This window comes from Pundamilia nyererei, unplaced genomic scaffold (genome assembly GCF_000239375.1).
Source record: "Pundamilia nyererei isolate P.nyererei 1_Seehausen unplaced genomic scaffold, PunNye1.0 scaffold00042, whole genome shotgun sequence".
Classification (NCBI taxonomy): Eukaryota; Metazoa; Chordata; class Actinopteri; order Cichliformes; family Cichlidae; genus Pundamilia; species Pundamilia nyererei.
The window spans coordinates 1,516,999-1,534,453 of record NW_005187443.1 but is presented as its reverse complement, the minus strand read 5'-3'; the positions used below and the strand labels follow the sequence as shown (position 1 = coordinate 1,534,453).

Genomic DNA, 17,455 nt, shown 5'->3' with positions numbered 1-17,455 from the left:
GGGTAGACAGTCTCTGATGTGCTGAGACACTATCCGTTTAAAACACAGATAGTGTCTCAGACGTGAGGGCTATGGGTCTGTAGTCATTGAGGCTGTCTATACCAGCCACATCTGAAAATGCTTTATTTATTTTTTTTAAGCATGTCTAGTACCTTTTCTGATTTGTATGGACTATGCCAATATTTCTATACAGGAAGACAGAGTGATATGAACAGAGGGTACAACTTTCAATTGTGTGCTTTTACATTTATGTCTCACCAGACTTATATAGCATGTGCAGAGAAGACTTTTAGTGGTCCTCAAGACTGATATGCTGCAGCATTGTGTTGAGGTCTGATTAACAGACTGGAGTGGTGGCTCACCTTTTTAACAAAAGGAACTGGAGAGTATGCTCCAAATTTTGGGATCACACTCCTGGGCCTCTCAGGAAGTCTGTGCTGGAGTAATGGAGAGGAAATCCACTGATAAGTTGAACCTCAGATCCAGGAGAAACAATGAGGTTTTGCTCATTGGTCATTGTATCAGCTCTTCACCCTCTCAATGATAATTGAAGGTCTGTGGGAGTTTGCCCAGCCAGTGTACATGGACTTGTATTATTGGATTGGATTGTTTCTCAGGGTAGTCTGTGGGGAGTATGCTGGTAGCATGGGCTATTGAACCTGTTGTTAAAGGCTATTTGGTCCATGAGTGGCTGGGTGTATTTTTATTTGTTCAATAAGGTCGATTGCTATACAATACAGTTCTGAACACTGTAGGTTCTTTACTTGCTGCAAAGAACCTACAAAATGTTAAATGTGGATGCTTCAACAAATTTGTAGCCTGTGAAAACAGAAGATGGCAGATCACTAATTTAATATGTGACTAAATGTAAAGTAAAATGTAAAAGATGGTCCCATTCACTCCTTCAGTACCAGACTTATGTCTTGAATAAAGGTCAGAAAAGTGTTAACTTTTTGATATGAAATGTCATCACTTCATAATTTTCTCCTATTAATCATTTGTGTAAAACTTTGCCATATTAATTGACCTTCATTAATTGTTGAATTATGGCCTAAAATGTGTTTTGTGAGATCACAGTGACCTTTAAATACCCAAATCAAATTTTTTACCCAGAAGTCCAAGTGAGTTGAGGGCATTTTGGACTTGTGTGGACTCTAGGCCCAGCTCTTCCTGCCACCAGGTACACTGACGTAAATGAAAGTAAAATATGAATTACTAACCAGGTAGTTTGAAGGCAGATTTACGATTTGTTCTACAAATGCCTTTTTTATTCACTGTTTCTGAGTTTGCTGGGTGGAATCTGGACTGGGCTCCCCACCCATAATGACAACAGATTACATAAACAGAAAAATTTTAGAACAAGCCAACTTTGACAAAAACAGGCCTCAAGTGTTTGGTGTAAGGTATGTGGGTGGTCAGAGCACAGTGCCAGCTAGAAAAGTGTTTGCCTGTGTGATTCTGTAAACTATTGTGGATCCATAGAATTGGGTTGTTTGTGGATGTTTTGTAGGAGCGTGGGAGTGGGACCACCTCCAGGAGGCCCTGGATGAGAAGCTGAAGAATTCTCTTGCTGTGGCTCAGCTTATAGACCGAATACGATCCCTCATCGGCAGAGAAAGGGTGAGGACAAATTTCGCAATAATAAAAATCTTGTTTAAGGCTCGACTGTGTGTGTGACACCGATACTGGTCTGTCCTTAATAAACAGGTTAAATAACTTTAATGTGTTAAATCTGCTCTTTGAATGTATAAACATGTGTTTTGCATTTGCAGACTAAGAGTGCCTTAATTAGTGCGACTTGTTTGGAAACAGCACAGTAATAATGTTGCTATAATTAGAATATTTACATAATTACTGCCTGTAATCACCTCTCGGATACTGTGGGAATTAGCAGAAAGTAAACAAGAGATACCCTCCAAGGAGCAAAAAGCACAACACAAGAACACATGCACACTAAAATTATTTTAGAAACTGCAGCGTCACGCCTGTAATGTGTAATTGCAGCTGCTCAGAGAGCATGACATGGCTCTATGTTACAAAACAGCAGGCTTTAATATTTAGAGTGGGATAAAGAGATGTGACATGGCTGTGTCTGACAAGCCTTTGGCACCACGCATAGTCTACCAACCCATCTGGATAGGACTAGTTCTACCTGAGGCGGTGCTGGGATGAGCTGACACACCGAGACGGCTGGGCCACTTTAACGCAATGAGATAGCCTAATGTCTTGTCATGATTTGATCGCATCATCTCCAGCACCTCCGGGGAATCTGACTCTGTGAGACCTGTATAAATTAATTTCCCATAAGTTTTCCATGAGCTTTGATTGATTTATGAAATTTTAAGCCTCTTGATTTTGTTTCTGCCTCCAACTTGAACTGTGTGTGTTGATCTTGCTCTCTGTCTCACTCTCTCACTGTGAAATTATGGAGTTCTTTGCGCTTCAGTTGACTGAGAAAGGTCACATAGTGGAAATGGGATGCTTTGAAGGCACTCTACTGTGGACTGAAATCCATGTGTGCACATACACTTTGCAAAAAGCACAAACACACACACACGCATTGACAGATTTTCTTATTCCATCAGTTTCACCCGCTGTGCAGTACAGAATACATGAACGTGTTGATAACAGACAGTTTGGACTGCCGTCTGCTTCTCACTGTGTTCTGTGTTAGCCAGTTCCACTCATGACATTCTTGGCATTGCAGTTCGAGCATGTTTGGGTACTGCTAAGCAAGACTGGCAGAGACGGCATTAGTATTCCACAAGGGATGTGGGATAGATGCACAGAATGGCAATTGTGCTGGTAACGAGTACTTGATGTGCAGCAGAGGAATTTCAACTCTCACTGGCCGATTCTTCTGTCTTCTTCTCCACTGTTTGCGTGTTTGTGTGTGTGTGTGCAGGGCACCAGGGACACACCGAGTGCGAGGGCAGCTCAGCTTGGTCCCCAGACTCTCGTCAACCTCTTCAATTCTCCTCTATACTCTGATGTCATCTTCATGGTGCAAGGTAAGTTCACGTTGATCCTATTAGACACACCCACATTTACAAATGCATGTAACACAGCAGAACAAGGTCATATTTTATTGCCGTGATTGAATTAGGATCTCCGTCCCTGGCCCGATCATCCATTTGGAGACAAAATAAGATCAAATAGCCCCAGCAATGGGCTCTCTTTCATTCTGGTCGTGTTTCAGCTCAGCAGAATCTCTTTTGCATTCAGCATTTCTCTATGAAATCGAGAAATTTTGAAATAATGCTAAAAAGCCTCTCCTAATCAATATTTATCTCATAAAAATTGCAGCCAGCTTTTCTTGTCCTTGTGCCCTTGAGCTGTGCGCTAAACTTCATGGAGGTCATGGAGAAAATCTGTCTTGTTAATGGTACTCGATGATGAGAATTGTGTCATTGAGAGGTTGTACAATATTTTCCTGTTCATTTAAATGGGCAGTTGTGACCGATCACTCATTAAAAGCCGAAATTACATTTATACTCTACACTTCTGCTATATTAGCAGGAATGTCTGACTGAAGTCAGCTTGTGTTCATGGCGGCTATTGAAGTTTCTCATGCCGATGCATCAAGATGAAACATGTTACTCACAAACACTTCACACTCTGTGGCTGCCGAAAGGCTTCATAGAAACTTCAACTTTACATGTTAATTTTCCACACGTGTGATTTAGGGAGTGTGCTGCCAGCCCACCGGGCAGTGTTGGTGGCCCGCTGTGATGTCATGGCCGCCATGTTCAGCGGGAAGTATGCAGAGGCTCGTAGCCGAGTGGTGCCCATCCACGGCGTCTCCTCAGACACTTTCCTGTCTTTCCTCGAGTACCTCTACACCGACTCCTGCTGTCCTGGTGAGTTTCCTTCACTTAGTCAGCAGCAGGCATAGCTGCACTGGTATGACCACTGTCTCGTTGTACACAGTAGGATGAATGATTAGGGTGGCTAAATATGGGAAACTAGCCCCAGATATTGCTTCCTTTTAACGGGGGATGATAGATCTGAACAGAGATTTGCTTGATTTTTGAAAGAGATGAAAGTCCCGAGTCTGATCAGTGTAATGATAACAGCCCAGCAACAACTGGAAATGGAAATAATCAGCGTTACCAGTCATAAAACACTCGAGAGAGGTATGTCAGCTTCTCTTCTGGGCTCCGCTTGCTCAACACAAACCAAAACTAAAGTGCAGATGACAAGTCCCATCAACCATCTGTGTGACTGCCACATCCTGCCAGTGTTGTTCTCAGGAGGTGCTCTGAAACCAGCGCTGAGCTTAAAATTAAATTAGATTTACTGATGACAAAATCAACTCTTGGCATCACTGCTTTTAATGGTGCCAAATCACGGCCCCAGACGTCTTGTTTTTGTTTTCCTGTCGCTATGTGACACGCTGTGTGTTATGTCTTCAAAGTAATTAGTGCTGGTAATTCTCTCTGGTGACGCTGGTGAGCTTTAGGAAAGAATAGAAATAAAACACACTGGAGGCACTTCTACAACATTAATGCTGCATTAAGCAGTATTTTTAGAACTTACTCCCTATCATTATAAAAACTTTATCTTAAATATTGGACTTTTTGCTGCTTCTTCTTCTTCTTTTGTTTGAACAGATTGTATATAAACCTTTTGGAATAAGATATGAATAAACACTCATACATTTTTATTCAAATTCTAAAATGCCTTCGTCACCATATTTATGTGATATTCAGGCTGGCTCTGCTCCATGTTTGCAACTCTCAGCTTCTGGGTCAGTTAAAACATTTTGTAACTTGTGTTTTATTCTTCTTATTTATGAGTTTTTCTGCCCCCTAATGTTAAAAGATCAGTCGGTGCAGCTGTGAATAAGTGTGTTTGCTGGGGTCTCTAAAGCAGCTTGTATCTAATCTGGACCTTATGAATACAAATTGAGAAAGAACAACGTGCTACGTTCATTGATTAGAAGTATAAAAATGATCACTTTAATGCATAGTTGCAGAGTGATTTACTGCAACACTGACTGTCACCCTCCTTTGTAGCATTATATAACAAAGCTGCTGAATAGACAATGCAAAACTTCAGAATAATCAGCTTTGAATAACAAGCTCTCTGCAGCTCACAATCCCATTATTCTGTGGCGTGAGATCTTTTGGTTAAAAAAAATAAATTAAATGATGAAAAAAATTCAACAAGCAGTCCTTATGATCCAGCTTAGATCAGGGTATGATAAGCAAGCTTTCTCCAGAGATACAGCTCCAGGTTGAGTCATGGGAACAGGAAATTAAAGACATGAAACTGCTTCAGAGGCTGCAGCCGCTGTAGTGTTATGTAAGAGCTCGGCACTCAAGGTCAAATCAAGGTAATTCCACCAGTAGCAGCAACAACAACAAAAAAAGAAAGAAAGAAGGGTGTGAAATCAAAAGTAAAGAACCATCAGAGTATTTCCCTGTGTTAAACAATGTATACTGTACATATGAGGGATGCTGTGTTAATGTTCATTTGGGTGATTGTGCAGTGACATAGAACAAACCCTCTTGTTTTGCTGCTGCTCAGCTGCGTCCTGTCAGGGACGCACGCGGAGGATCAGCGCTCACGAGTGAGTGAAGGATGCTGAAGGTGGTGTTTGACATAAACAGCGGGAATCTGTTTGCATCAGGGGTAATTTAATTTGACATTTTGACATTACAGAAAAAGATCGACACCGCTTGTTTCGTGCTTGCTGCATGCAAGCATGTAATTTGACAGCACAAAAAGAGCGATGGGTAATTATTTATTTGAGCATTAAGTGATTTGACTAAGGAGCTTTATTTAAATTCACAACCGGCTGAGATTTGATGTTAATATCTGATGATGAAATGTGTACACTGTGGTGCAGTCTGTGTTGCACCAATACAAAAATGGCAAGCTGGAGCGAGTATATAATGGGTGTTAAGGATGTTAAACAAGTTCTGAATTAATACACATTTGTTTGTATTCTTGGGTTGTGATTAAAGAGCTGAATTTAATTATTTGTCGATATTTTGCCTTTAAAATTTCCCATTATGATTATTTATTACTCTCTTTGTTGTAGCCCCCTCTGGTTTTTGCAGTCATCTCTTTATACATGCAGCAGTCACAAAGCAACTTTCTCATTATTTTGAGGTTCTACATGTGCACCTATGGCCGACCCTTAAAATAATTTGACTCTTTAATCCAGCTAGTCGCCAACCTTGTGTACAGCTCGGCAGGTAGGACAGCCGCATACTTCTCAGAAATGTGGCTTACGTGCTAAGAGCTCAACAAAAAAGGGAGGGGAACAGGTTTCAGATTGTCCGATCCATCGACTGTATGTGTCTAAGCTTTTTTAATCACTTTGCCACCACCCCCAAGCCCAGACGCGCTGCAGTGGCCGCCTCGAGCTCATCCTAAAAGACACATTTTTGGTTAAATAAATGTGATGATAAACAGGAAAAAAAAAATCACTTTGCCAGTGCTTGGCTAACATTTGCACATTGCAAAACAATGAGAACAAACTCATGTCAGAGGAGTTTTCACATGCAATCCTTTGTCTACTGTGTTTCTACACTGTGTTCATAATTAAAGGAAAAAAAAACAGTTGGAATGACAGTTAAAAAAATCAGATCTATATGTGCAACAAGTATTTGCATGGATGTGAATGAAATCCATCTGTTTGAGTAATTTCTGTAACTGTGAGACATCTGCTGCTGCCTATCTTGGCCAGGTCTCCCTTGAAAAAGAGGTTTTTAATCTCAATGGGTTCTTCCTGGTTAAATAAAGGTTAATAAATAAATAAATAAATAGAACTAAAACAAAAGTATGGTCTTTAAAATGAAATCAGTCTTATGAAAGATCCTAAAATGCTTTGAGAGAAATGACAGAAACAGCAGAGCTGAGTGATCATTTTTGAGCTGTGTGCAGTTTTACTGTTTTGGGAGCAGCTGAGCATTCAACCGTATCACTCCTGTCTGTGCTGTGCAAATGCAAACCAAACCATGTCAAATAATGTTGAGTTTAAATTCTGCTGGAAGTGGTTTGGACTGATAGCACTTATGTGTTAGAAATCTGCTCTTCAGATTGTAATTGTGTGTAAAATAGACCCAAATCGGTTTTATTGTGACAGTGTTTGATTGATTTAAGCTCATTGTGGTGCTTTACCTGAATGATTTTTGGAACAGGAAGGATAAGAAAACATTTCAGCTTCAGGGAGAATATGTCCAGCTATTGCATACATCTAGAACAAAGTCGGATTTACATTGGTTTAATATACGTATAATGCTTTCACAGTATTTAATGTATACAATAACTAGTAGTGGTGGGAATCACCAGACACCCCACAATACTATATTTTGACAATATATCAGTGTGATACCTAACATTTTATGATTTATTGATTAGTGCAGTAAAACATATTGCGACTTCTCACCCGTTTCCAGCTACAAAATCTGTCCTCAAAGTTAAAAGTTATCTCACTTCAGTTTTTTTCTGCAAAATGAGATTGCCAAGCAAACAAACACTGCCACTAAAACCTGCCATAAATGTTGCTATGAGACTGAGTCAGTCTGCAATCAATCTGGTATCAGCCTGTGATTGATACATGCAATCTGTTTCTAATAATACAGCAGTTAACTGTAAAAATGTCACATATTTCTTGCTGTCTATACAGACAGATATTCACATTAAACGATTAAATTTGCACTCGTCAGACTTCCTGTTCTATAAGAAGATAACCAGAATACAACCAGCTCGCAGCCTGCTAAGACAAGAGTTGGGTTGTGCTCAATGATGACAACTTATTCAGACTGATGGCAACATGTTGGTAATCGGTCTCTGTTTATAAATTACACAGAAAATATTTGCAAGCTTTCCACAGTCTCTCTGAGAGTGACTCCAGTCACTCCAAGTCAGACTGTGACTGTTTGCAGAAAGGTTGTTTCCTGTCAAGAAATCACCTTGTGATCAAAAGTAGTTGTGAGTGTGCAACAACCTCAGGCTCTCGACAACAATTTAGTAACTGCAAGTTACAGCTGGTATGTGAATTCAATACAATCAATTTTGTCGATGCTAGGACGTCGCTGTCCTAATTTTAAGTGACTGAGCCATTACCTTGCTCTTAATTAGGAGGTAGCTTTGTCAAGCTAAGTGTGTCCCTTGTTGGATGGTTTTTCAGTTAAACCAGTCTGATCTAAGTTTTCTCAGGATGGTGGTGCATAAGATGAGCCCTTTTGTTCATACTATTCAGAGTATTTTAATTTATATAATAATATATCAATATTTGGTGCCCATGTATTGATATTTCTCACCCTGAGGCAAATGGGATAAGCTCCAGCCCCCTGCAACCCTGAATTGGATAAGTGGAAGAAAATGGATATCAATATTTTATTGCCATGCAAAATATTGCAATGCTATGCTGTATTGATTTTTTTTCTTTGCCCTAGTAAGCAGCATATCAGACAGTGCTGTGTGTTTGTGTGTCCAGCCAGTGTGCTTCAGGCCATGGCTGTGCTGGTTTGTGCCGAGATGTACCAAGTGAAACGACTGCAGCATCTGTGTGAGGTCTGCGTATGTGCTTACCTTCAGAGCATGCCCAGTAGAGAGCTGGCATCAACAGGCATCAGTGTAGTTCGACTACTCCGCAGGGCAAAGGTGAGTGAGTATCAAAGTATCCAGTGCAATATTTTCTTGTTGAAACATAGTCTGTTAATCAGCAGCTGCCTTAGGCTCCATCTCTAGCAGATGCTCATACAATTTCATTTAGGAGAAGACCTGCATTTCATATAGTGTCTCTATTGATTTCCAGTGCCACAATGCAGAGCAGCTCTATATCTGGCTCCTCCACTTCATCGCCAACAACTACCTAATCTTCAGTCATAAACCTGACTTCCTGGAGCTCTCAGGTCAGTGTGCAATTTTAAAGGGATAACTGTTCTAAACACTATTACAGGTATCACCTGCGAATAAGGGAGCAGCCTTTACAGTGTTGAAACTACCCTGTGATTAAGTGCTTTGAAATAAAGGGAAGGTGTCCCCCCCCCAAACACCAGTACATCCAGCCAAAATCACAGACTGTATAGAAAAAATGGAAATTACCTCGATCAAGATTTCCAATTTTATTCCCCAAATTGAGCATTTCTTCTGTACCAGTCTTGTTTTGAAACCAGATGTAAGGGATCTGAGAGAAACTAAGAATTAGTCACTCATACAACAGTGACACAAAATAGCCATGTGCTAAAGCATACCTTGCTTTACTGTCCATTTGACCCTAATTTACAAAATTAATATTTTGTATTCAATAACAAACTAGTGATTGAGATCATCAGCTCATCAGGAAAGTGTTTACTGAGGTCATAAAACAAGTAAACAGGAGGTTTGTTTTACAAGACTTCTAAACAATCTGAATTTTTTTTTAGCAGAGAAGTCGTCCCCCTGCTGGACAGAAAGAAAGCAGATTTAATGCACTTCAGCACCAGCTTCACTTCCCAGAGACAGGGCGGGACAGTCCCACCCAGAGACAGTCCCACCCAGAGACAGTCCCACCCAGAGACAGTCCCACCCAGAGACAGTCCCGCCCTGTCTCTGGGATTTCTCCTTTTTCCTTGTCGATATAATTATACAGACTACAGGCCAGCTTGACCAGCCACTGCACAATAACCCATTCACTTATTTGCATTGACCAATAAAATCTCTTAACACACCTGGCCCATCCCTTATCTTCTCTGTGTGACGTAAGGGATGGGCCAGGGACAGAGTTTAATGTGGAAGAAGTGGTAAAGATGGACAAACAAAAGTGAAAAGGTGGAGCTTAAAAGAGAAAAAAGAAACTACAAGTAGATGCAGCAAAACATGTCAAATTAACCAACATGTTAGCATCTGCACTGTCGACATTAGTACCAGAAACAACTAGTATGAAGCCCCCTGTTCTTTTATTTAAAAAAATAAAATAATAATAATAACAAGCCCTTACAGTCATAGGAAACTGTTGCTCGCTTTAGTGGGGAAGAAATGCAGGAGGGACAACAACTGTAAATCTGTGGCTCAACAAAAAAGTATAATTAACATGGTAAGAACATAGATGAGGGGAAATAATTATAAATAGAGAGATTCAAGCGAAATTAATGGCTACTTTGACCACGTGCTACTTCTAATACCTAAAGTGTAGCTTTTAATCGTCACATGCTGCCCTGCAGTGCAATTAATGTGTCCTAACTCAACAACAATCTACTGATTAAAAAGAGAAACTGCTTTACTATAAATAATCACACTGAAATATATACATATACACATCATTTGCATACATGTAATGTATATAGACCTATCCTTTTTAAACAATGGTTTTCCTTTATACATATAAACAAAAAGAGAAGAAAAGGATTACAGATGATCTGTACATTCGGGATAATTAGCCTGTACACTTAACGTTGTGAAATATAACAGAAAAGAAAAAAAGTGAAAGACAGAAAAAGAAATAACACAAGTATTTCCTCAGATAACATAGTCCCTGCAAAATAATCCCATTTGTTGTTATTTTTTGAGTCAGGGCTCCGTCTAAAACTACATGAGGTATAATCAAAGTGCTCATCAGTTATGTGTAAATTGAAATTGAACCACACTGAACATCCACTTGTTTTTAGATAATAAAATTAAAATCATTAACTTACTTTTTTTTTTATTGGAGAATCAAGCATGGTCCTGGAAACCTGTGGAAACCTCCCATACAGCATCATAAAGCACCGTGTTTGTAAATTAAATTGTGACCTGTCAGACCTTTAAATAGTGACTCCTCATACTAGGTTTAGTACTATAACTTTACCCTTATATTATATTTAATACTTAATGTTTGTGCATATTACTGACCACATCAAAGTAGATAAAGACAACAGCAAAATTGTGTAGCAATCCCACTTTTTTATTGTCATCATAGGTCATACAAATATCAGCCTCCTTAAAGGCCATTGGACGGATATTACAGTAACAGTATAACAAAAGCCCAACAAGTTCATATTCCATATGTGTCTGAGTATTGGTCAAGTATGATAAATCTTCCTCTAACATTTTAAGAACAAAAACATCCAGTAGAGTACAAATTAGTCTAACATGTGATTGCGTTTATATGTGTCCAGATGAGGAGCGCGAGCAGGTGGAGAGGCTACGATGGCCGTCCAGAGGCTACCTGCAAGAGCTCAGCGAGTACCAGCAGCGACGCCGCAAACTCCGCAAGTCCCGCTGCCTTGTCATGTGACCAAACCTGGACGCCAAAACCATCTGTGGGGAAGAGCAAAGGAAGACAATGACAAAAGAAAAGAAAGGATTCCAGTGCACATCGACGTGTGGGAAAACTGACAGAAGACATGTTTTTTTCTTTTTATCCTGCTGCATGAAGGGCTGATCGAGAGACAACGATGCAGAGGAAGAAAAGGAAAGACTTGTTAAACTGCTGCGACGCGCCTCTCCTCCCTCAGTGGACTGACTGGCGCATCCTAATATGACTATTCCTTCGAGGGCAATAATAAAAAAACTGATCCATAAAACCCAATAAGACTTTAATATGACTGGCCACTGGCCGAATCTCTGTGAAAGATCGCATTTCTAATGGCGTGCAAAGCTGTGGATTTCAATATTGACCAGTGACACAAAATGGCTTCAGTATAATTACTGATATATCAAATGACCACACATCTGTCAGGAAAACAACCAGGATCATGTGCAAACTATTTCAAACTACATTAACGGGTAATGTGACTTCAGGTTGATTAAACAGGAAGATCTCCTCAACGCTCAATAGCTTCTGTGTGTCTTCTGTAGGATTGACGCAGGACCTCTCTGTCATAGATGAAACCCTTGATCACTCATGATGCATCCCATCTGATCTAAAGATTGTGAACTTGTGAAAACAGTTTCTCAAAGTGCCCGTATATAGCTCATTTACAGGCTCGCAGTTTTATTTTGAGGCTCCTCAAGAATAGGTTTACATACTTTATTGTTCCACAACATGAAAGCATGCAGCACATTTCTGAAACGCTCCCCTTTTTCTGTTCATGGCTCCTGTCTCTTTAATGCCCCTGGGGGGGAAGTTTCTGATTGGCCCAATGAAAAGCCCTCTAAGATTTTGTTAAGATCTAACAAAAAGTCATGGGAAATATTACTTTGTTTTATTTTTTGCAGCAACGTTCATTTTATTCTGTTCAACTCGTTACTTTTCAGTTTGTGTGAATAATGTTAAACAGTGAGCTAGCTATCACCAGTAAGTCATGTGACAGAAGTACGGGTCTCCCGTTCAGTCACATGACCAAGAGATGGCCTATCCGAGTTATCTTTTCACTCATTCACTCAGTCCTTGTGTGTCATTAAACTCTGGTTCATTCACTGTCGGTGTCCAAGTCAGCTTCCAGCAGATTTGCTCAATAACTCCACTTTTCACTGGCCACAGCAATTTAGTAAACACACCTGGGAAGGGAGGGAAGCTAACCTTTGCGTACAACATCTCTATAACAAAAGCTCAGTGTTTATTTAATTTATTTTCCATTCAATCCAGAGCCTTTTAAAAAGTCTCTGGGGTTATTGTTACTGTTTTCATGTCACCTTTTGCGCTAAATTACATCCTAAAATTTCCTGACAATACAGATGAAAGATTCCTCCCAGTGCCCTAATCTTAAACAATCCAGATCTGCACCAAACATCATTCTTTCTTTGGCTCTGCTTCACCTCTCCCCAGGTTTAAGAAACTGGGTGAGGTTGTATTTTGAGTGAGTCAGTTAAACAGCACTGAAATAATAAATTATTGACTCTAGGGTAAACAAATGGTCCCGATGCAAGTCATCCACAATTCCTGCTGTTAGCAGCGTCATATGTATTTTCATGTGTAAGAAAATGAGCAGGACAGGTTTAATTACAACACTTTAGTCGATCCTTTCACATCGATGACACAGCCTCATAAACTGTCTTGCAGCCAGACTGATTTTTATAACCACACAGTAGAGTACATAGGTGTCAAATGAAGCAGTTACACTATCATGGAGAAAAGGCTTCAAATGTAAGCCTCAAATCAAACAGCATCTAGCCTGTAATTAATATCTGTAAACCAAATCAGCAACAGTAATAACATTTTTCTTTCAAAACTCCTTTTTAAAATCTACTGAGGCGGACTTTTACACGCTTTCCTTTGCGGGTTAATGAGAAAACATGCTTTTCTGTTTGCAATAATAAATAACGACCTGTCGCTGTCACAAAAAAGAAGAAGAAGAAAAAAAAGAGCACCGTATTATGAACATAAGTTAGTACAGTAAAAATCTCAAAGCCTCTGGGTGAATACGAAATATTTCTTTTATCTTTTTTTAAATTTAAAATGTTTTTTAATCATAAAGAGATTATGATTTATTGGTGCTCAATTATTTTTGTAAACTATACCGTATGTGGACATGATTTTTGTTTTTTTTAACATTTGGAGTCGAGACGAACAGGGTGGCACTACTTTCCAGTCTAATGTTTCACGGCTGTTTACTCGATTTAAAAAAAAAAAAAAAAGGGGGAAATGGAACATAACAGCTCAATTTGTTAAATAAACCTTCACCTACGCGAGGGTGAAAGCGATCAGTAGTGACAGCTAGCAGATGGGTTTTTAAAAAATCTGTGGATCACAATCAATCAGGAAGCGGCGTGTAATGCTTTCATATTCTATTTCTGCAGTATTAACAGAAATTCTGTGTATATAGTACAAGCAAGCTCCCACTGTCAACCAGCTGCTGCACAAATTCCACTAAATTCTGTGTGTAAATATCCTCGAATAGATCTTGATCTGCTAATAAACAGGAATGCAGCGATTTATTGATTGATAGTCGCCTTGTAGATATACATCGGCCTATTGCCAAAATAGATGACATTCACCAATAACATTGGCGAATGTCTTCGTTCGCAAGAGTTTGCCGTTATCATCTCTGGGATCCACTTTCATAAATATGTATGACTGAATTTGTGCTCACTGCGAGATAGTATGATGAAAGGCTGAAAGACGCTGAAACAGTTCACTTATTTATTTATTTTTGTTCTATCACAATAATAAATCAAACTAACTAGGATCAGAAATCAGCCAAATTGTTATTTTAAACATTGGCAAAAACCTAGAACGTTACAATCCTGGTGGTGCATCCCTACTAATACGAATCAGCAAACAGCAGGTGAAACTGTGGACTGTGAAACAAAGTGTATCCCAGTGCTGCATCCACACCTAGTGTGGAAACACATGGCTCCTCTGAGCCTGTGCTGTACAGACTGTAGAATACATGGCGTCTGACTTTAAATAAAGACATGTTTTAACATACCGCTGACTCCATCGCTGTCTTCACTGGCAAGTTACTGCTTATATGTTTGTTTGTTTTTTGTCTTTCCCTGGAATTATGCACTAATAATTTCTTAATAATCATACTGTAATGATCATAGCGTATGTTTCCTCCTGAATAAGTGGAACGATCTTAATGAAATGTTGCATAAATATTAGAGTGATGTGATTGCAAACAGCTGTATGGTGTATACAAATATTTTATACAAATCCCACAATCTTATATATTTGTACATTTTGAGAGTTCAACTGAGTGCTAAACGAAGACGTGCGCAGGTTTGCTAGTACCTATTAATACCAATTTCCAAACCTAGTGACGAGCTAAACCCTGATGGGCCACAGGTATATACAAAAAAATAAATAAATAAATAAAATCACCCAGCTGTACTGTCTGCCTTTATATTTGTGAAAGAATAGATTACTCTAAAGAGCTCTCTGAATTCAAGTGTGGTAACAGGAGGCCACTGCTGTAACAAGTCAGTTTGTGAAATTTCTTGAATCCTAAATATTCCCGCAGAGCGCCAAACACCAAATGTTATTAATATCAGCACAGAAACTGTGTGCTGGGAGCTTCCTGGCATCAGTTTCCAGCAGATCCAGTAACAGCTTTTATAAAATACGTAAAACAAACTATATAACTTATAAAATTATTGTTTTAATAATACAAATTGTGATTTGTAAACATCACCACTTTTTTGGTTGTTAAATAATATTTTCCTTGAGTATTCCTAACTTACACTTTCTAAGCGGTTGTTATTATTTCGAGCATTAGTAACAGGGTGTGTGCTGTAGTTTAAGGTGAAGAGAAGCTACATTCTCAGAGTCCATGCCATACCTGGAGATCTTCAGGTGAATCACTGCAGGGCCCCAATGGATTTCAACTTGCCCTCCAGTTTGCCACTCCTCTGGAGGGCCGCCACATCACTGCCACCACCGATGCACTCCTCACCGATGAACACACGTGGGACCTGAACCAATACAAGAAAAAAAGGAAGAAATTCCCTTTCAGCTTCATGCACAGGGTCAGTGATCTGTGAAACATGTGCATGAATATCGGAATATCTGTGGTACTGTTGGTCTGCCACGGCTTCTGCATCAAAGGCAGCATGCATGAGCAGCAAAATCTGATAACGCATTTTATCTCGTCACAATCAAAATCAGCACAGGGAGCTTCTCTCATGTTACAAACGCTTGATTTTCTCAGTTTAAGTGAGAGATGGGGGTGAAGTCGGGTGACTATGAAGCTTGTGACAGTCAGAACTTCCCCGAAGGGACCCAACCCCAGACTTCTTTCTCCTGTTTGTCTCATTGTCTCCCTCGTGTTACTGCCACCAATCATATGCTAGAACACTTCTCGAGTAGTTACTTCTACCACAGTACATTTGCTTTTTGCATAAACAAACACAGAGATAATAAAAAAGCAAAACAGATCCAAATAATAAAGGTATATCAAATCAAATCAAATCAAATCAAAATAATACTTTAAGGACAAAAAACTGTAGTAGCTGGCGTGTGTTGGATTTGAAGAATGTCATAATCAGGAGGTGAAGTTCCTTCTTGAAATTGTGATTCATGTAATAATGGTGATTTCCAGATTATCAAATGGGCATTCTTACTTAGGGTCTGATCTACTGGGATTTTCCTGAACAACCATCTGTAGGGTTTATAAAAAATGGTTTGAAAAAGAGAAAATATTCAGTGACTAGTAGGAAGGTAACAGTAACTTGTTAGAAGTATGCATCTCTTAACGCACAACATGTTGAACCTTGAAAGCAGGCAGGCTGCAGCAGCAGAAGAGCACACTTGGTCACTCCTGACAGGAAAATGAGGCTACAAGCCTGACAGCCCAAAACAGATGTTTGGAAAAACGTTGCCTGGTCTGAAGAGTCTCTAAATGACCACAATGTACCATCATCTGTTGGCTGCTTCCAGCAGAAAAAATGTGCCATGTCATGTCAGCTACTGTGTAATGTCATCATTTCAAAATGGACCAAAATCGCTGAGGAACATTTCCTGCACTCACTGGACATTTTATCTACCTTAATCCTATATGGAAAATCTGTATCTGCTTTATTTTCCATTTAATATCGGATGCTTTAAGGCCACGATGCTTACATTTCATTTCCCACAAATACGTAGAAGTGTTCTTTAAATTTTGTGTCAGTGCCCTGAAGATACAACGATATTAACACTGAATTTATGTGTGTGTGTATTAAAGTAAAGCTCTCGCCCTGCTTGAGACGGAGAGGCTGTAAGCTTACCGTACGGGCTCCAGTAAGTTCCAGGAAGTAGTCCTGCATACTGTCCATTTCGCTGTGGTTGCTTATATCAACGCACTCATAATGTCCCGGCTTGAACTTGTATTTCTCCAAAACCTCTTGAGCCATGGTACAGTAAGGACAGGTGGGTTTCAGAAACACCACCACTTTGTCGCCTTTAATTTTCGCCTGGACAAACTGCTGCGCCATTTTAAGTTTCTTGCTAAAGTGACGAGGAGGTGAGGAGTTCCCTACTTCTTTCCTTTTTTTTCTTTCCAGATTAATTTTTTCGATGCAGAAGAAGAAACGTGATCTCTTTGTTTTCAACAGTCATTGGTTAAGTCAATCATTCCAAGTCACGCCCTCCTTCTTAAAGAGACAGCGCACAGATTGGGCACGAACCGGACAGCCACAAGAGTAAAACCACTGAGTAGGGAAGTGGTTGTTGGTCATCTGACACAAATCTAAACACTACTGCAGACCAGTAGACAACGTAAGATGCACGTTGCTTGTGTGTCTGAAAAAGTAGAGCCAATTCAGAAGTATCTTAAACCTGCATTATGTTTAACGGGCAGCAGGGGGCGACTCCGCTGGAGTTTGTAGGCTCAAGTGGTAGTTTCAGACTGTACTGAATGCAGGTGTGCCCATTTATCCTGTAAGCATCCAGTGTCCTCCCTGAGGTTTCATAATCGGACGCCACAAACCAATAGATGACATCGCTGCTGCTATTGACATAGGAACAGCGATTTTCATCTCTGGCTCTCTTCCACAGTGCATCTTCCTCCTCTCACTGCCAACCAGCTGCAACAGGAGACTGTCCCTCCCTGATCCTGGTTGTGCCTGAGGTTTCTTCTTGTTAAAAGGGAGTTTTTCCTTTCCGCTGTTGCCA

At 39.9% G+C, this 17,455-nt stretch overlaps 2 protein-coding genes across 2 annotated transcripts in view; one reads left to right on the top strand and one right to left on the bottom strand.

Annotated features, from left to right (window-relative positions):
• The window catches only part of rhobtb3 (Rho related BTB domain containing 3), a 27,942-nt gene extending 16,704 nt beyond the window's left edge, over positions 1-11,238 (top strand). Inside the window, exons 8-13 of the mRNA XM_005731258.1 lie at positions 1,511-1,620; positions 2,906-3,011; positions 3,687-3,860; positions 8,456-8,622; positions 8,777-8,873; positions 11,097-11,238. Coding sequence (XP_005731315.1) covers positions 1,511-1,620; positions 2,906-3,011; positions 3,687-3,860; positions 8,456-8,622; positions 8,777-8,873; positions 11,097-11,215 — 773 coding nt within the window. The 3' untranslated portion in view covers positions 11,216-11,238. The remainder of the gene's footprint in view (positions 1-1,510; positions 1,621-2,905; positions 3,012-3,686; positions 3,861-8,455; positions 8,623-8,776; positions 8,874-11,096) is intronic.
• Positions 11,176-16,905, bottom strand: glrx (glutaredoxin (thioltransferase)). The gene is made up of 3 exons (XM_005731260.1): positions 16,570-16,905; positions 15,144-15,276; positions 11,176-11,238 (listed from the first exon to the last, which is right to left on the bottom strand). Exons 1-2 carry the CDS (start codon positions 16,774-16,776, stop codon positions 15,163-15,165), a joined length of 321 nt encoding a protein of 106 aa, XP_005731317.1. The 5' UTR covers positions 16,777-16,905; the 3' UTR covers positions 11,176-11,238; positions 15,144-15,162.
• Positions 16,906-17,455: the final 550 nt, after the last annotated feature.